Below are 21,214 nucleotides of genomic sequence, written 5' to 3' on the forward strand. Positions count from 1 at the left end.
ACACACACACATATTTCCACTCACTCACACACATACACACACACACACTCACTCTAACTCACTCACACACACACACACACGCACGCACCCACACTCACTCACTCACTCACTCACACACACACACACACACTCGCTCACTCACTCACTCACACACACACACGCATACACACACAGACATTCTCGCACACACACACGCACACACTCCCACTCACCCACCATACCCCTTCCACCACCACGTACCCCCCCCCCACCCCAATTCCCCCCTCCCCCCCCCCCACCACACACACACACCACCACACACATACACTAAACAAAAACAAAAAACAAAACTAGAATCCGAACACGGGGGGGGGGCGGGGGGGGGGGGGGAGAGAAAAACACTGAAAAGAACGAGCACGCACAACAAACAGAACCTGAGGTTCGCAACATCTATCTCCCCCTCCTGTCCCTCCGACAAATAAGGCATTTATTGTAGGGCAAAAAAGCAAAAGCCCCCCTTTTTTTTGCAGCAAGCCCACGTTTGCCAACAGACTACACAAGATCTTACCAGATAAGCCGTGCTAATTCTGCGCCGATTTTCTCCGATTTTCCAGTCCACGAATGAAGAGAGCACACCCCGGGTGCATTTGTCTGTCAGTGTTCTGATTTACGAGCCATCCAGGCGTAGTTGGAGGAGGAGGAGGAGGAGGAGGAGGAGGGGTATGGAGGGGGAGGGGAGGGGAAGGAGGTTAGATGGTGGACAGTTTATGGTCGCTTGTCTGACGCAGCGCGCTGGCTACTACTTACTCTAGGAGCTGATCGTTGCGTCTTTATTCCCGCTTCCGTCAATCGCTTCGGCGTTAATCCGTGTTTTTTGTTGTTGCTTGTTTGTTTGTTTGTTTTGTTTGTTGTTGTTTTTTATCGGGAGCGAAGGACAGTTGCTTGTTTGCGTCGTTCAGAAGGAACTTTACCATGTATGTATGTAGGGTGGGGGGGGTGTATGAGAGAGAGAGAGAGAGAGAGAGAGAGAGAGAGAGAGAGAAGAAGAAGAAGAAGAAGAAGAAGAAGAAAACGCAAAATGCCATTGCTAACTATTTATTATCAGGCCGTAGCCCTTAATATAGTGGGGTGCATGGTCATACAAGCCACAGTGCAGTCCACAACGAAACATTAGACATTCGTACCAGCGGTCACAAAAGGAGAAACACAGAGAGGGACATTTATTTATCTCTTTGTAAGAATACGTATTGTATATCATATGCACACACACACGCACGCACGCACGCACGCACACACACACACACACACACACACACACACACACACAGAGCGAGTCTGCTCAGAGCGAATGCTAAATGTGGCAGAAAGGGGTTGTTACATACACTAGTACCCATCTATCCTTGTTGTAACAGCAGTAACATCAAACACAGTGGTGGGGTATTATCACTTGTGAAAGCGGTGAACACAATGAACACATGACAGCAAAGGTTGGGCAGAGACAGACAGACAGACGAGGCAGTTAGAGGACAGAGGGAAAGACATATAGCTGACAACAGAAAAGGATAAAAAATAAGATACAACACACACACACACACACACACACACACACACACACACACACACACACAGAGAGAAAGAGAGAGTGCGTGAGCAAGCAATTAATCACTGAGCAAGACACTGAATGGCTGAGAGAAAAGGACAGAAATAAAGAGAGAGATTGGGGAAGATAGAAAGAGAGTTGAGACAAAGAGCGAGCAAGCAAACGAGAGTGCGAACAAGCGAGTGAGAGGGCGAGCGAGAGCGAGAGAGAGAGGGAGAACACTGAATTATTTGTTGTACGTCAGCCATAGGCCCTTATACACACACGGGGAGGTTGGGAGGGGGTTAGGGTGCACATGAAAAATACATTTCGACAAATTCTGGTAATATTTCTCGTTTTTTGACCCGAGTAGTGTTCCAAAATCAATTCTTATATCGTCATTCAGAAATGTTTCTCTGATGTCACTGTACAATACACACTCAAATAGTACATGTTTTTCAGTTTCAACAGAAAATTCACACAGAGAGAGAGAGTGTGTGTGAGAGAGAGAGCAAACGAGGGAGTGAGAGAGCGTGATGGAAAACATGACAGTGAGAGAGGGGAGGAAGGGGGGAGGGGGGTACGGGGGGGGGGGGGGGTGAGAGCTAGCGAGCAAACGAGAGAGCAAGAGAGAGAGATTAAGAGACAGACACAGAGACAGAGAGACAGATAGAGGCAGACAGACAGACAAACAGAGAGTGAGAGACGGGGGGGTGGGGGGGGGGGCGGAGAGAGAGAGAGAGAGAGAGAGAGAGAGAGAGAGAGAGAGAGAGAGAGAGAATTAAGCGCAAACCCAGGAATTAACAAGCCACATGTCATTGTCGTCGCCACTCATCATCATCCTTTCAACGCCATTGAGCCTGATGTTCATTCAACAAGCTGGAATCATCCGAAACCAATTGCTCATTTCTCACGCTGTCCAAAATCACAGTGGCCTTAACTGTTTTATTGCTTTCACCCTAATTCATAAACCGTTGAATGAGAAGACGTAATAATTTGCAAGCCTGTTTGGGATTGCTTCATGTCTTCAAGCCATTTGTTTCCTGTTTCCTGATCGCATTCCTTTAGACATTTGATCCCGTCTTTAGCCATGGCCATCATGCTACTGAATGCCGGGTGCGCTGGTCAAATGGCTAGGGACACGATTCTCGCCAGTATTTTGTATTTGTATTTGTATTTCTTTTTATCACAACAGATTTCTCTGTGTGAAATTCGGACTGCTCTTTTTTTTTTCCTGCATGCAGTTTTATTTGTTTTTCCTATCGGAGTGGATTTTTCTGCAGAATTTTGCCAGGAACAACCCTTTTGTTGCCGTGGGTTCTTTTACGTGCGCTAAGTGCATGCTGCACACGGGACCTCGGTTTATCGTCTCATCCGAATGACTAGCGTCCAGACCACCACTCAAGGTCTAGTGGATGGAGAGAAAATATCGGCGGTTGAGCCGTGATTCGAACCAGCGCGCTCAGATTCTCTCTCGTTTCCTAGGCGGACGCGTTACCTCTAGGCCATCACTCCACTATCCCGCGTTCGACCCCCGTCGCGGCATGTGAAGTGGAGATAGTTCCGATCTCCCAGGCCAACCTATGTGCAGACCTGATAGTGCCTGAACCCCCTTCGCGTACATACGCACACAGAAGATCAAATACGCTACGGGAAAAACAAAATCCAGCATATGCACACCACCAAAAACGGAGTATTGTTGCCTACATGAAGGCGCAAATTAGAAACAAATCGGTCATCCTACTAAAATTATACGCGTGCGTGTGTGCGTGCAAATCGGTCATCCTACTAAAATTATACGCGTGCGTGCGTGCGTGCGTGTGCGTGTGTGTGTGTGTGTGTGTGTGTGTGTGTGTGACTGAAACCTGACGGAATGACAAAGGAAACGAATGATGAACGCCCAATGGCAGCTGTCTGTTGGTTCTCTCCATGTAGGCAGGGGGCTGTTGTGCAGATGACTCCATGCTTGTAAAGCGCTTAGAGCCTTGTCTCTGACCGCTGTGTAAGAATCCAGATCATCATCATCATCATCACCATCGTCATATAAACCTTAAGCTGTATAAGCGTGTGTGGCTAATTCCTCGTGTAAACTATAATGTGTGGTTTTCTTCTTTCTGTCTTTACGTCATTCAGGACCAATTTTAAACTGTTAATCGTTAAGGTCCTTATATTTTGCTGCCTCATTTTCACACACTTGCGCCGCACGCACTCTCTCTCTCTCTCTCTCTCTCTCACACACACACACACATACACACACACATAGCAAAACCATATTTACCTGTCATTTACAAAAACTGCAGTTCCACCTGCTTCTATTAGAAATGTCTTTTATGATAATAAACATGTGTTTGAAATAGTTGCCTCTTTGCTGTGATTCTACTGGTTGACTGGTTAGTTTATTCTATTTCGTTTATATTCTTCTTCCGTTATTTTTCTTTTTCTTTTTTAATGCTAATTGAGGAGAGAGGAACAGGGAAAGTAGTGATGATTTAAGGCGTGGGTGGGGTGGGGGAGATAATGGATTTTCGTCTAAAATCACAAATGTGGATAGACGTTAAGCAAATGAACGAACGAACACACACGTACATACACACACACACACACACACACACACACACACACACACACACACAGAGAGAGAGAGAGAGAGAGAGAGAGAGACTCAAACACACACACACATACAGAGAGAGAGAGAGAGAGAGAGAGAGAGAGAGAGAGAGAGATCAAAAAGCTTCTGGTCCACGAACCAATCCATTCATCCATCTGCCTCCATCCCGAAACGATAGGCCACGCTTTTCGTGCCTGCCTGTCGGAAGAACGGAAAGTTTCTCGTGCCGCCCCCCACCCTCACCCCACCCCTACCCCCCTTGCCCCCCATGTCTGACAAACTGCTCACGTGAGGAGACCAGCTGTAGGTTAGTGATCCCATGCTGATTGTTCCCCTCCGTTTCCCCCATCTCCTGAATGAACATGGGGCCTCTCAAGCACGGTGTTTTTTTGTGCCGGAAATGTCCTAATTTACGGCCCTCGCGATACAGGAAGAAGAAGTCGGATTTACACCCCTCCTGTTTGAGTACGCATCGTGTCTTGGAGCGGACTGCTTTGCTAGCAGTGCGTGTGTGGTGGTGGGTGTGTGCATGTGTGGTCTTGGCTGCACGGCTGGGATTCGTCAGTCTTAAACTATAGTGCGTGTGCACTGCTGGTGCATTCATTTCGAAGAAAACCAAACTATAAATCGCAACTAAATAAGTGTTACATCCTGTTGACTGTTTTCAAGATCATTACATCGATGTCCACTCCCCCCGTTCTTTAGAGAGGGAGACGGGGAGAGAGGAGATAGGTTGATTGATTGATTGATTGATTGTTAGATAGACAGGCAGAGTAGGAAGAAAGAGCACACTATTGAAAAAGAAAAAAGAAAAAAAAAGAAGATAAACACCTGGAAACAATCAAATGATACTGCCACAGCAAGTCTAAAACAGTTTGCTTTTGCTTTCAAATGTATGCAATAATAAAGATAATAACGATAAGAAGAAGAAGAATCAGAGATGAGTTTCTAAAATTTCTGATATTTATTGAAACCGGGATACGCTTGGGTACAATTTGAAGCTGAATCAAAAAAAAATGGATTAAAAGGCTGACCTGCATTCAAAAATAGAATTTATCATCTACGGTGTTTTACAAAGGTCCATGGTGAATCAATTAGCAGGCTGAATAAGCAAACATATAAAGCACACAGATACAAATAAACTCAAAAATACTTCCATTTGGAAATTTAATTGTGCATCTATATGCTCGTCACTCACCCGACACAATGCAACCACAAATATACACTTGGGAATGGTATAAATTTACTCATGTAAACTAAGAGAGAGAGTGTGTGAATATTAGTTTCAGTGCAACTGTGTTTGTTTGTGTGTGTGTGTGTGTACATGTATATGTGTGTGCGTGCGTGTTTGTGTGTGTTGCAAAGAGAAAGTGTGCGTGTGTGTGTGTACGCGCGCACGCGCATGTGTGTGCATTCGATTCAGTGCAAATGTGTGTGTGTGTGTGTGTGCTGATAACAATGCAATGGCACCTGCGAGAACCACCACGTTCATCTGTGTGTGTGTGTGTGTGTGTGTGTGTGTCCCATTCTTTGAAACACACACACACACACACACACACACACTCACTGTTACAGAAAGGGTGGACAGCCGGAGGAGTGACGTCGCACAATGCGGAAATACACCATGCGAAAACGAAGAGAACGGCGATAGAGAAACACGACAGACAGGACGCGCGTTTTGAACAAAATATTATGAAACTGCATGCACATAATGCGAATGGATGGGCCTTTGGTGCACTGGCAACAGATCCCAGACCTCAACAACTCACACTCAGAGTCTGCAGCCATGAAATCCACTGTTGCGTCATTGGCTGACATAGTTCCAGCAGACACCAAAAAAAAAAAAAAGAGCATCATTGTTGACGTCAAAATTAATGCTTCGAAGTGTGTGTGTGTGTGTGTGTGTGTGTGTGTGTTTATGTGCATCTGTGTGCATGTACGTGTGTATGTGCGCGCGTCTGTGTGCGTGTACGTGTGCGTGTACGTGTGCGTGTGTGTGTGTGTGTTTCACACTAGTCTAAACGCATGCCACGGAGAGATCGCCTGTCAGGGTCGGCATTTTGACTTGACCTCGGTCACCTACCACGGTTAGGAAACAACTATCCGAATAAAGCGATCTGATAAGTCACTTTCCACTCAAAGGCTCTTTAAGTCACAGGGTCTACAAACGGAAAATACAGACTGAAGAACTTTTTTTTCCGTTTTGGAGTGTAGCTATTTAATTCTGACGCAGGACCATGAGCGCGATATGCAGAAAAGTATGGCGTTGTGTGCGTTTTAAAACGGGTTCTCTAAAGCATACAGTTCGCCGCGTTTTTGAACCATGTAAGAATGGAAACCGTTTGGGTATACAGATCGACACGGGGAGTCTGATGAACTGAAAACAAACCTATCACATATGCATACACCCCTTGATTTATAACGAATCTGAGGATCGACCTCTTGGGCTCTTAGATTTACTAATTTCCGTAAATTTACGTAAACATCTTGTCTCTGAATAATGCTAATAATAATAATGCTAATGCTAATAATAATAATAATAGTAATAATAATATAATGATGATAATAACAACAATAACAATAAAAACAAAACATACTAAATAAGGTTGAATAATATAATATGTAATACAATTCATAATAAGAAAAAATATATAGAAAATGGCAATAAAAAGAAAAATGGCGAAGAGGGAACTGAAAAAAAAAAAAAAAAAGTGCGTGACATATAGCAGTCTCTAAACCATGGCTATCAATCAGTTACCAATGGTGTACCTGTTCTTGCTGGACACAAGTAACGCAGTCCCAAGACGGAGCAGAGAGTCCCCACATGAAGGACGGCGACTTGACATCCTGATCTCAAAGTTCTGTCTTCTCTCAGTGAGGTGACTGTCCCTTGTGGACGGGGAGGGGAACGGGGGGGTGGGGGGTGGGAGGTGGGGGGGGGGCTCTCTTCAGCAGATCTCATGGGGTTAAAGACAAATGCCGATGAAAAAAGAATCGGGGTTTTGTTTTCTTTCTCTTGGTCCCCCCCCCCCTTTTTTTTCACGTTGGCAGTTACTGAGTCATAATAAAACAGATCGACAATGACAGCTCATAGCAAGTTGGAGGGAACCTTGCCGCACTTCACAAAGCCTCAGGGATGTGGTCTGTTTCCACAAGTCTGGTTGCATTCGAAACAGTTGTCTGCTTCATCTACTCTTAATCTATCAATCTCTCACTCGCTTTATTTTCTTATTCATTCTCTCTCTCTCTCTCTCTCTCTGTGTGTGTGTGTGTGTGTGTGTGTGTGTGTGTGTGTGTGTGTGTGTGTGTGTGTGTGTGTGTGTGTGTCTGTCACTTACTTATTGATTGTCATTGGCAAAACTGGTATAAACATGTTCAGAATAGTGACATATTTTCTTTTTATAGGACATTTAAATCGTCGTGGAATTGCGAAAATTATCTTCGATGTGTTATTGATAGATATTTTGAATGTTATTTGACAACGTTTAGATTTGGATAACAGACATGGCAATTCATCGCCATCGATATAATGAAACTTCAACTAATACCTTGACATGTCCATTATGTAAAACTGAAAAAGAAGAAGATGAAATGCATTTTTCATCTGCTGTCCTGCTTTGTGTGATCTCAGGTTAGATTACATTCCTTGAAAATTTTACGAAAACCCATGTCCCTTTCATGTTACATTGCTGATGACAAAACAAAATAATATGATGAAGAATGTATCCACATATTCATATAAAGCCTTCAAGAATAAGACATTTGTTTCTGAATGCTTTGGCTATGACGCTGATTGCAGTACCTAAAGAAGTTGTCAGCCCATTGTTGCTTGTACATCCTTTAGTCTTTTGTTCGTTATAAATGTCATATTTGTATTTGGACCCCTTCAGAAGGGGTTGTGGACTAAACTGAATAAAACTTTGGTTTTAGTTTTACTCTCTCTCTCTCTCTCTCTGTCCCTCTCTCTCGCTCGCTCTGCCTTTCTGTCTCTATCTTTCTCTGCCTTTCTGTCTCTATCTTTCTCTCTCCCTGTCTCTGCCTTTCTCTCTCTCTCTCTCTCTCTCTCTCTCTCTCTCCCTGTCTCTGCCATTCTGTCTCTCTCTCTCTCTCTCTCTCTCTCTCCCTGTCTCTGCCATTCTGTCTCTATCTCTCTCTCCCTGTCTTGGCCTTTCTGTCTCTATCTGTCTCTGCTTTTCTGTCTCTATCTTTCTCTCTCTCTCTCTCTCTCTCTGCCATTCTGTCTCTCTCTCTCTCTCTCTCTCTCTCTCTCTCTCTCTCTCTGTCTCTCTCTCCGTGTCTCTGCCTTTCTGTCTCTATCTCTCTCTCTCCCTGTCTGCCATTCTGTCTCTATCTCTCTCTTTCTCTATCCCTCTCTCTCTCTCTCCCCGTCTCTGCCTTTCTGTCTCTATCTTTCTCTCTCCCTCTCTCTCTCCCTGTCTCTGCCTTTCTGTCTCTATCTTTCTCTCTCTCCCTCTCTCTCTCTCCCTGTCTCTGCCTTTCCGTCTCTATCTCTCTCTCTCCATCTCTCCCCCTCTCTCTCTGTCTCTCTCTCTCTCCCTGTCTCTGCCTTTCTGTCTCTATCTTTCTCTCTCCCTCTCCCTCTCTCCCTGTCTCTATCTTTCTCTCTCCCTCTCTCCGCCTTTCTGTCTCTATCTCTCTCTCTCCATCTCTCTCTGCCCTTCTGTCTCTATCTCTCTCTCTCCATCTCTCCCCCTCTCTCTCTGTCTCTCTCTCTCCCTGTCTCTGCCTTTCTGTCTCTATCTTTCTCTCTCCCTCTCCCTCTCTCTCTGTCTCTATCTTTCTCTCTCCTCTCTCTCTCTCTCTCCCCCTGTCTCTGCCTTTCTGTCTCTATCTTTCTCTCTCCCTCTCTCCCTGTCTCTATCTTTCTCTCTCCCTCTCTCTCTTTTCCTATCTCTGCCTTTCTGTCTCTATCTTTCTCTCTCCCTCCCTCTCTCTCTCCCTGTCTCTGCCTTTCTGTCTCTTTCTCTCTCCCTCCCTCTCTCCATTCCTCCATTCCCTCTTTTCTTTCTTCTGTTAATTCATCACCATCTGTCTTTTAAATTCTTCCCTTCATTCTTTCATTTATTCCTTCCGTTTTTCAGTCATTATTTTCTTTCGTTCTATATAAAAAATAAAATAAAAAATCTTTTTTACGTGCTGTTCATATTGCTTTCCTTCCTTTTGTTTCTCTTTCCTTTTTCTTCTTCTTCTTCTTATTTCTTTCGTCAATTTGGTTTCCTTCCGCTTAGAAATAAAAAGACCCACCCACCATGAAAACCGTTTTGCTGCTGCTTCTACTTCTGCTTCTGCTTCTTTCTTCTTCTTCCTTCTCCTTCTTCTTCCTTCTTCTCCTCCTCCTCCTCTTTCATTTCGCTCCCTCTTTTTGACCCTTGCACCCAAAACCTCTTCGGGGTCGTCATTCATCGTCACAACAGCACCGCTTGTGCTCAATTCGCTTTTGTTTGGTTAATTGGGTACAGAGGGGGTGAAAAGCCGCGAGAGAGGTCAGGGGGTCAGGGGATCAGGAGATACATGACTTGAACACTGTGTGTGTGTGTGTGTGTGTGTGTGTGTGTGTGTGTGTGTGGTCCATGGCCAAAGTTCATTAAAACATTTCCGTTCGTTCGTTCGCTCTCTCTTCTCTTCTCTTCCCTTCTCTCTCCTCCTCTTCTATCTTTCCTTCTTTCTTTCTGTCTGTCTCGATGTCTGTCTGCATCTCCCTGTGTTTTTTTCCATTGGTCTGTCATCAATCGCTCTTCCTCTGTCTGTCTGTCTGTTTCTCTCTTACACACACACACACACACGCATACACACACACACACACACACATACATATATATATATATATATATATATATATATGTGTGTGTGTGTGTGTGTGTGTGTGTGTGTGTGTGTGTGTGTGTGTGTGTGTGTGTGTGTGTGTGTGTAAGGCAGGATGAGGAATAAAATGGAAACCAATTTGGGAAGAAAAAAAGTGGAAAAAACAAACAAACAAAAAAACAAAACACACACACAAAAGAAAATAACCTTAAAAATATATCAACGAACGAAATACATGTTAAAAAAATAATGAAAAGTATATAAAAAAAGCAACAAAAAAAAGCACAAGTGAACAGAAAATATAAGAAGATAAAGAAGATAAAGCAACGAAACTAACGAAACAAAGAAAGAAACGAAAAGCAAATAAACAAAACAAAACAAAACAAACAAATATCCCACCGCAATGCAGCTACTCCGCAGCGAGAAACAAGCCCCCCCCCCCCCCCTCGCCCTCCCTCCCCCCCGGGCAGTTCATCACCAGGCAATTCTCAGGATTCAGAGTTCGATTCTAACCAAGTAATGGGGCCAGGGGGGAAACCTTTTTTTTTCCCCCTTTTCTTTTCCTTTTAATACCCCCCCCCCCCCCCCAAACGCAATCCACCTGCACCGACTGTATTTGGTCCATCAAGCGTGCATTTACTTTTCTGGGACTTTGAGCTGCATCCACTCAGTTTTTGTTGTTTTGTTTTTCTTCTTTTTGTGTGTGTGTGTGTGTGTGTGTGTGTGTGTGTGTGTGTGTGTGTGTGTGTGTGTGTTTGTGTGTGTGTGTGTGTGTGTGTGGTTAAGGAGGGTGAAAAGAGGAAGAGAAGAAGAAAATTGATGAGAAAACGAGGAACAAGAGAAGAAGAAGAAGAAGAAGAAGAAGCATTCACTTAGTTTGATTACGTGGAAGTAGTAGAAGAGAAGTGTAAAGAAAGGGGACAGAAGAAATTAAAGAAAAAAAAGAAACATCTGAGGAAGAAAAAAGAGAAAGGGGGGGGGGTGAATAGAAGAAAGAGAAAAATATCGTTCTGATGGAAGAAAGAGAAAAATATCGTTCTGATGGTTAAGGAAAAGGTCAGTGGAGAAGAAGAAGAAGGAGGAGGAGGAGGAGGACAACAACGACGACAACAAAACCATGAAAAACCAAGTATGAGATGAGTTGGGGCGTGGGGGTGGGGGGATGAGGTTATTAATTCCAAAGGTTAGCCATTTCCTAACAAAAAACAACAACAGCAAAACAGAAAAGAAAAAAAGGAAAGAGTAAGACATAGAAATTGAGCCGGAAAATGCGTGTGTGTGTGTGTGTGTGTGTGTGTGTGTGTGTGTGTGTGTGTCACAGTAACACACACACATATGTATATATGTATATATATATATATATATATATATATATATATATATATATATATATATCTTTTTGTCTCTGTCTGTCTCAATCTCTTTCTTCACTTTACTTCTTTTCCCCTTGTCTTTCGTCTCGTATAGATACAAATGAACGTGGGAGTTGCAGCCCTCAAACAAAGAAGAAGAAAAAAGAAGTATCCTTCTGTCATTTTCTTTCTCCCTTCCATTTTTTTCTTTCTTTCTTCTTTTTTTTCTGTATCAGTTTTTTGTCCATTCGGGTAACCCCCCCCCCCCCTCTCTCTCTCTCTCTCCCCCTGACGAACAAGCCATTCATTTCTTTTTTACTTACGTTCATTTGCCTTCTTCATGATGTCTTTCTCTTTTTGGTCTTTCTTTCCTCGTCTTTCTTCTGCCTGTGTTCCTCCCCCCCCCCCCCTCTCTCTCTCTCTCTCTCTTTCTCGCAGTATTCTTCTCAATTCTATTTGCTGATGGTGTTGTTCTCTCCTGTCTAACACACCCACTGAGTTTCCAAATGAACTAAATACCCTTTAGCAAGTAACGGACAACAATTAACAGCAAATCTCGACAAGACCAATATTGTAGTTTTCCAACAAAGGGGGTCATCTTTCGACTAGTGAAAAATGGTGCTATGGTGATAGGGAAATAAGAGTAACCAATTCATATGAATATTTAGGAATGTTATTCACAACTAAATTGAGTTTGATGTCTCTGTGGGATGAAGCAGATAGGAAAGGGAAAAAAGGTGTAATCCAAAGTATAAAATCACTCAGGAGAATATTGCCGACTGATGCACAGCTTTTCTGGAAACTTTTCGACACATCAATTGAACCAGTTTTGAACTATGGAGCGGAAATATGGGGAGAAATATATTAATATCGTAACAAACAAGTGGCATAGAATTTGTTTTGCGAGGCTCAGATTGAGAGCACTTTGACTGAATGTTAACAGAAGATGGTTTGATTCAGACGCAACAGCATCCCCTTGCCCAATGTGTGGTGAAAGCCTACAAGATGATAATCATTCCATATCTAACTGCGAAAGATACGGAGAACTGCTAAAAAAACTGTACCCTTTTCAATATAGCTCCAGCGCAGAGAAGAGATTTTGTTCGGCATACTGATAACAGAAAATGAAGATATGACACTATCACTAGCAGAACATGTATCCGAAGCAGTAAATATACGTAAAACGTCTACTATCGGTCCAAATACTCCTTAATCAATTAAAAACTTAGTACGGTTTCTATAAGAGGGGAAAAAGGCATAGACAAAAAGGAAGGGTTACATCTGGATGGTCAATTTCGACAATGTATTTTGTGTTCGTGTGGATGTGATATGTTTCGATATTATAGGCTTAGATAATTGTTATATGTTTTTATGTACTTTTTTATGTGTTCGTATTGATATGGTGTGTGTCGATGTCACATGCTTAAATAATTATCATGTGGATTATACGTACTTTGTTTCCTTTGTACTGTCCAACCCTTGGAGACGAACGACTGGGGGAAAAAGGCACAGTACCCCCCTGCCACATGGACTTTTTAACTCTCTCCATACGAACGGCGAAAGAGACGACGTTAACAGCGTTTCATCCCAATTACCATCATCAAAATATTGCAAGCGGAACGCTCTTATACTGAAGAGGTGACTGTTGACAAAGAATACCACAGTTCTGACGACGGAAGCTAAAGGTTAGGTCATTCAGACACCCACTGGACATCCGAGGTGTCTGTGTAGAGGAGAAGAAAGGACTGGCCGTACTGAGTGAGTTAAGCTAATAACAAAGTACCAAAGTGTCGCTTATCCCTTTGTGGTTTATTCTCCTTCAATTCTGCTTTTCCTTTCTGTTACATTTTATTTGTTCTGCACCAGTTTTGTTCTGATTTGTACCTACTATGTCACTTGAGCTCTACAGCAAATGACAATCAACATTTCAGTGTTCAGTGTTCTCTCTCTCTCTTGTACACTTTTTACTCATTTTCTCTGTCTGTCTGTCTCTCTCTCTCCCTCTCTCTCATTTTAAATATCCCTCTCTTTTGAACACTTTCTATTCACACACACTCCTTCCTCTCCCCCCCCCCTCTCTCTCTCCCCCCCACCCTCACTCTCTTTCTTACAGTCTTCTTTCCATTAGTCTCTCTCTGTCTTCAGTTACCATCTTCTTTCTATTATTTTCCCTCCTATTCTGTTTCCATCGACCCTAGTTCTTAAAGAGTTTCCGGGAGATTGGGGATTGGGAGGGTGTGGGTGGGGGAGAGAGGGGGGAAGGTTAGGGGGGCGGGGAGGAGGCAGTGGATGCGTGGGGTGTAGGTGGGTGGGGGGGATGAGGAGTTACGGCGGAGAGGGAAGGGGGGGGGGGGTGTCAGATCTCAGCAGATGATCAAGGAAGCACGCTGATTTCCTGTCTCTCTCTATTTCTGTCTGTCTGTAATTTTCTGTCTGTCTCTGTCTCTCTCTGTTTCTGTCTGTATTTTCCTGTCTGTCTCTCTCTGTTTCTGTCTGTCTCCTATCTTTCACACACACACACACACACACACAGCACACCGATCGGGAAAAAAACAACAAAAAAACAAATTTGAGACCAAGAAGGAGACGACGGTGGGGTAAAAAAGGAAACGAAACAATATATATACGAAAGAAACGTCAAAAACAACAACAAAAAACCCAAAAAACAAAAACAAAAGAAGAAGAAGAAGAAGAAAAGAGAGATACAACTATGAGACAAAAGAAGTTAAAAAAAAAAACCGAAACAAAACGACAACAACAAAAAACAGGTTAAGGAAACACATACATATCAAAATAATAATCAAAAGATAAAAAGCAACAACAACAACAACAACAAAACTGAAACGAACGAACAAACAAAAATCCACCACCACCCCACAACAATAACAGCTACCCCGCTAGCCTCCTAATACAAGCCTTCCACCACCTCCCTCCCCCACCCTCACCCCCACCCCTACCCCTACCCCTCGCAGCAACAGCACCAAGCGGAAGAAGAAGAAGAAGAAGAAGAAGAAGAATATTCCTCAAGGATCCAAGTTCAACTTCTTCTTTTAAACCAAATCCATGCGACCTGGAAAACCAAACCATTGGCTTATTTTTTTCCACACCACCAACCCCCCCCCCTCTCTCTCTCTCTCTCTCTCTCACTACATCTTGGTCCATCAAGCGTGTGTATTTGGCCTCATCGGGACTTTGAATTACATCCACTGACGTTCGGTTAAGGAGGAGGATGGGAGGGAGAGAGGAGGAGGGAGAAAGAGGAGGAAGACAGTAGGAGGAGGAGGAAGAGAAGGAGGAGGGAGAAGAGAGGAGGAGGAGGAGCAGGAACAAGAAAAGAAACTGTGGGAGCAGCAAAAAAAAAAAAAAAAGGAAAGATGTTGATAAAAAAAAAATTGAAAGAACTGTGAGAGTGAAAAAAATGATGCTGAAAAAAGTACTGAAGAAAAAAACAAGGAAGAAAAGTAAGAAAAACAAGGAAAAATAAAATCCACTTGGATGGTTAAAGAGAGAAGAAAAGGTCAGAAAAGGAGGAGGAGGAAGAAGAAGAAGAAAAAGGAAAAGAAGGATTAGGAGGAGGAGGAAGAGGAGGTGGTTGAAAGGAGGTGGTTTAACATAGAAGTACTTGAAGGAGAAATCGAAGGAAACTAGAGGTTGAGTGTTTGCGTGCGTTTACTTTTGCGTGTACCTCTGTGTGTGTGTGTGTGTGTGTGTGTGTGTGTGTGTGTGTGCGCACGTGGGTTATGTGCGCGCGGTGTGTGCATGTACACATGTGTGTGTGTGTGTGGCTGTCTGTCTGTCTGTGTGTGTCTCTGTGTGTCTGTGTGTGTCCGTGTGTACGTGTGTTCGAGTCTGTGTGCACACGAGAGTGTTCCTCTCCGTGTTTGAAACGCGTGTATGTGCGTGTACGCATCCTCATGCGCGCCCGTACCGTACATATGCTCCGACAATTTCCTTGAGCTGTTGTTCTTTTTTTTTTGTTGTTGTTTTTTGGTCTAACTCCTCTACCTTTCACACTTGTGAAAATGATCGGGTTCAGGAAAATTAGAAACTGTATAAAAAGGGGAAAAAAATTGTGGCCAGCTCTCAAGAGCCGTGGGAGGAATGCTGAGATCTTTAAATCCACCTCCTCACCTCCACTCTCCACGTCTCTCATTGCGGGCGTCAGAGCTATATGTTCATAGCCATGCCAATGAAAAGGATCCTTTCCACTTCTGTGGATCCCAAGAGAATGGGGGGAATTTAAAGTTCGCTTCCTGTCATGAACGGTTTGTGAAGACGTGGATTTATGATCAAGCGGTAGAATTCAAAAAAAAAAAAAAAATGTATGGTAGAAGTCAAACAAAAAATAATTACGTATCTTGTCTCATTAGTGCGTGTGCTTATGAACGCACGCACGCACACATACACACGCACACACACACACACACACATTGTTACTACAATGTTTACACTGTACGTTTACACACGCGCACGCATACACACCCTCATGCACACGCACGCTCGTACACATACAAACACCCCACCCCCCTCCACACACACCCACCCACACACACACACACACACACTCATACAGACACAGACACAGACTCGCACTCACACTCCATTGCCCATACCAGGGTATAACTATTCTTTCTGAAAACTGTCCACGTTATATAGTTTAATCTCGAGTTACACACCAGGCATTCAAAAGAAAAAGTGATATCAGTTCTCCATGAAATTCCGGAACGTAAAGATAAAGGCAAATTGTAACGGATGGCACGCTATCGGTTGCTCACTGCTATTCTCTATCACAAATCATCATCTTCTTCTTCTTCTTCTGCGTTCGTGGGCTGCAACTCCCACGTTCACTCGTATGCACACGAGTGGGCTTTTACGTGTATGACCGTTTCCCCCCCCCCACCCCCCACCCCCTGTCATGTAGGCAGCCATACTCCGCTTTCGGGGGCGTGCATGCTGGGTATGTTCTTGTTTCCATAACCCACCGAACGCTGACATGGATTACAGGATCTTTAACGTGCGTATTTGATCTTCTGCTTGCATATACACACGAAGAGGGTTTAGGCACTAGCAGGTCTGCACATATGTTGACCTGGGAGATCGTAAAAATCTCCACCCTTTACCCACCAGGCGCCGTTACCGAAATTCGAACCCGGGACCCTCAGATTGAAAGTCCAACGCTTTAACCACTCGGCTATTGCGCCCGTCTCTTGTATGTATGCATGTATGTATGTATGTATGTATGTCTCTCTGTCACTGTGTGTATGTGTGTGTCTCTTCCAATCCCTCCACCCTCTCGCTCTTTCTTCAGTTTTCTCTTTCTTTCCTCATCTCCTGTCTTTCTTTATTCGCTTTCCTACCCCAGTGTTCAGCTGATTTCACTCTAGTGACCACACACACACACACACACACACACACACACACACACACACACACACACACACACAAATGACAACTCATCTATTTCTATCTCACACCCCAGATCACTAAACATGGGTCAACAGACAATAGGTAAGCCCTCCAGCTAACCGGCCAATCGATTTCAATACAGCACAGTCTACACTTTTTTTTCTTTTTGTTATTTTATTTTATTTTATTTTTATTTATTGTATTTTTTTCTCAAGGCCTGACTAAGCGCGTTGGGTTACGCTGCCGGTCAGGCATCTGTTTGGCAGATGTGGTGTAGCGTATATGAATTTGACCGAACGCAGTGACGCCTCCTTGAGCTACTGATACTATACATTGCCGCGTCAGGACTGAAAGTCGGAGTACAGGAAAGGTAACTAACCAACCACCCAAAACAGTGCGCACAATACAGAATACTTGATTATCTCCATTCACCAAAGTTCATTTCTTGTCTTGACCTGTTACGTGAACAATGTGTGACACTCACAGCCATTCAGTATGATGGAGTCTCCCTTCGGTCCGACGGATGAGTAGGCAGGCAGACTTATCTCTCGGTTTTGTGTCCTCATATGGGAGAAGAGGCCGATTCTGGATGCGCAGCACTTCCCACAGGTGTTGCAAGGGAAAACGTCTCCAGAAGCTGAGCCCTGCTTCCTTCGCTCACACTTCTCCTTAATGGCCAGCGTTCTCTTGTTTTCATTCAGCATGAATACATATAAAAGACATAACTTGATTAAATGCTGCGTTGAGGAAATATCATATACAATAACTACAACCACACGTATGCAATAGATACAATAACACAATTGCCATGAAATAGCATACAAAATAAAATAAAAAATAAACAAACACCAATAAATTTTTTTTTAAAAACTCCCAACCAGTTTATCCATTGGCAAGCTCTCTGAAAATAAATAAATAAAATCATTTTAATTAAAAGAGAGAGATAAAAAAAAAAAAAAACAACGGATCTTCTAGCATATCCATACCACAATCAAATTGCTTCTGAGAAAAAGGAAACGCCAACAAAAGCAACACGAGATGGGCTTGTAATATCTGGTGGTGTGGATTCCAGGTCAAGACCCCAAAGATTAATAATTCATCATGCAGATTTTTTGACAAGAGTTCGGTTTCAGTTCAAGCAATATAAAAACTGGCCTGGGGCAAGAAATGGCGGTCCTTTAGAATACCACACCCCCAAAAAATTGATAGATAAATAAGTAGATAAATAAATAAACAAATAAGTAAATGAATAAAATAGAATAGATATTGCTACTTATAATCTAGGCGAGCGCACGATGAAATATTATTCGTGACCTTCGGTTTGGTGTACTGTTTAGGTCACACCCGGGGGAAAAAATAAAGGTGGGGGAGGGGAGAGGGGCGAATCATAATTGGAGACAAAACTATAATGTGTGACTAATTGATTGGAGGTGTTGGTATTTTTTCCTCTCTTTTTCCTCCCCCTCCCCCTCCAACTTCACTGCACACACACACACACACACACACGCGCGCGCGCGCGCGCGCGCGCGCATGCACGTACGTACGCACGCACACCCTTGCAATCGTATTTCCTTTTGCCCCAGCTCAGACTAACAAAACAATGCAAAAAACAAAAAAACAAACAGAAATGACAGAAACAAATTCAGAAGTACTGTTGCTAAGGGCTCGACCAGCTGCACTACTGGAAAACGAAATGATGCGAGTGTCTTGTCATTTACATCAGCTGCTCTCCACCTCCCTACCCAGCGGCCCCCACCCCCACCCCCTCACCCCCACCTCCCCTGCCCCCCAACGTCCACCCTCTTCTTCCCTTTCGATTTCAAACCGTTTACAGGCCGCTTTAAAAGCCTCTGGAACGAACTTTAGCCTTTACGATTCCTTCTGGAATTGACACTGGAATCACTTGGGGGCTAGGGGTGGGTGGGAGGGAAAGAGAGAGAGAGACAGACAGACAGACAGACAGACAGACACAAACACACACACACACACACAGAGTACTATACAATTAATTGTGGCGTGGTCTATAACCGTTTTTAATCTCGAACAAACTACTTTGATTCTATTAATAAAGGATTATTACCTTCCTCCTTCTTAACCCCCCACCACCACCACCACCCATGCCCTGCCCCCCCCCCCCCCCTCCCCTCCCACCGCCCCAACCCCCATAAGCATTAAAACCTAATTCATGTATATACAATACATACACAGGACTCGACCATCGACACCTACGAGCGCCTGTACGCCTACATGAAGGAGCACCCGCAGCACATGCAGCCCAGCGTGGAGGCTGGCATCGAGCGCGTGCAGGAGGGGGGCTACGCCTTCTTCATGGAGAACACCATGATCGAGTACCAGGTGCAGCGCAACTGCGACCTCATGCAGGTGGGCGGCCTGCTGGACTCCAAGGGATACGGCATCGGCACGCCCATGAGTGAGTATTGTATTGTGGGGAGATGGAGAGAAGGAGAGAGAGAGAGAGAGAGAGGAAGGGAGAGAGGCGGTTGCGTGGGTGTTTCGTGGAGTGTGTGTGGGCGGTGTGTGGGGCGCGGCCCTGCTCGACTCATAGTGCACAGTACGCCCATCAGTGAGTAGCAATTTTCAGTTTCAGTTTCAGTAGCTCAAGAAGGCGCCACTGCGTTCGGACAAATCCATATACGCTACACCACAGTGTAGCAAGGAGTTGAGTGAGTGTGTCGTGGGGAGTGTGTCGGGGTGGTTGGGAAGATGTGGGTGTGTGTGGGGAAAATGGTAGGCGGTTGTTGTTGAGGGGTGTGGATTGCATGGAGTTGGGAAGAGGGGGGGGGGGGGGTCTATATCTGTACCGTTAAAAAGGATACAGGATTGGCACGTGCCCATAACTTGACTTGTTTCATGTGGTGAGCGCGCGTGCGCGTGTGTATGTGTGTGTGTGTGTGTGTGTGTGTGTGTGTGTGATGGGGTGGTTGTTGTGGTGTAGGTATGTGTGTGTGTGGGGTGGATGGGGGGTGGAGATAGGGGGTATGTGTATGTGTGTGTGTAGTGTGGGTGATGTGGGAAGGGGAAGGAAGGGCCAGCCCGCGTGATCCCAAGGGATACGGGATCAGCAATCCCATCTGGGAAAACAACGGAGTCGCCTGCGACTTTGACTGACTTCTTCGTTGATAGGTTAATCTGATTTGTCTCAATTTCTGTGACAGACTAGGGGAGTGGTGGGGATGAGGTGGGTTAAATAATTCATTCACAGTTCTTCTGAGGTTTTGTAAACGTTTGAGGGGGTGGGGGAGGGGTGTGTGTGGGGGGGGGGTGAGAGGGATGCGAGGGGGCACGGGGAGGGCGGAGGGGGTGGTGGTGTGAGGTTGGCGTTTTTCTCTTATAATTGCGAAATGTTTAAAGTGTTTGATCACACACACGCACGCACGCACGCACGCACACACCTCTCTCTCTCTCTCTCTCTCTCTCTCTCTCTCTCTCTCTCTCTCTCTTCTCTCAATCGCTATCGGAACCTTCTGTACATTCCTTTTTGAAACACAGATCCGAAAATGAATATGATAGTCGGATTAATAGCTGAAATGGGCAGTTTTCAGTTTCAGTAGCTCAAGGAGGCGTCACTGCGTTCGGACAAATCCATATACGCTACACCACATCTGCCAAGCAGACGCCTGACCAGCAGCGTAACCCAACGCGCTTAATCAGGTCTTGAGAAAAAAAGATTTAAAAAAAAAACCCAAAAAAACCCCACAAAAACTACTACCACTACTAATAATATGTATGAGGCGCAAAAACGTGATGAAGTCAACTATAAGCGTACATAAATAAGTAAATAAATAAATAAATAATAATTATATTTTTTTTTAAAGGTAGTAGTAGTAGTAGTAGTAGTAGTAGTAGTAGTAGTAATAATAATAATAATAATAATAATAATAATAATAGTAATAATAATAATAATAGTAATAACAATAATAATAATAATCTACGGGCATAGAAAGGAAAAAACATCCTCGAGATTGTTGTCAACCGTTATGAAGAAAGGTCATACAATATTACGTTGTTTTTGTTGCGGTTTTTTCTCTCTAACTTAAAGCAAATAAATTTTGGTTTTTGTCAAAACCTCAGCGGGAAGGGAACGGAAAGCGGAAAGGGCACACACATACTCATCCAAAAAACAAAGAAACAAACAAAAACTATACAAATATAATGAATGTTTCTCAATAATGTCTTTAGATGACACCGCACACACTTTACATCTACTGAACTAACAGGAAACAACAAAGGCTTTTCCAAAAAGTGTAACTTTGCTCATAAAACATGTAATTGTGTGTGTGTGTGTGTGTGTGTGTGTGTGTGTGTGTGTGTGTGTGTGTGTGTGTGTGTGTGTGTGTGTGTTGTGCGTGCGTGTACGCGCGCGCGTGTATGTTTGTGTTATGTAAAGAAATGATTGTAATATGTTTTGAAAGAATTGACTGCATGAGTGAGTTTGTAAATGGACCG

The 21,214-nt window shown here is 43.9% G+C and overlaps 1 protein-coding gene across 1 annotated transcript in view; it reads left to right on the forward strand.

The window, feature by feature from the left end:
• LOC143283312 (glutamate receptor ionotropic, kainate 2-like) overlaps positions 1-21,214 on the forward strand; it is a 609,057-nt gene that overhangs the window by 569,711 nt on the left and 18,132 nt on the right. Inside the window, exon 14 of the mRNA XM_076589503.1 lies at positions 18,956-19,178. Within this exon, the coding sequence (XP_076445618.1) occupies positions 18,956-19,178 (223 nt within the window). The remainder of the gene's footprint in view (positions 1-18,955; positions 19,179-21,214) is intronic.

The sequence above is a fragment of the Babylonia areolata genome, chromosome 6 (assembly GCF_041734735.1).
Source record: "Babylonia areolata isolate BAREFJ2019XMU chromosome 6, ASM4173473v1, whole genome shotgun sequence".
NCBI classification, from domain to species: domain Eukaryota; kingdom Metazoa; phylum Mollusca; class Gastropoda; order Neogastropoda; family Buccinidae; genus Babylonia; species Babylonia areolata.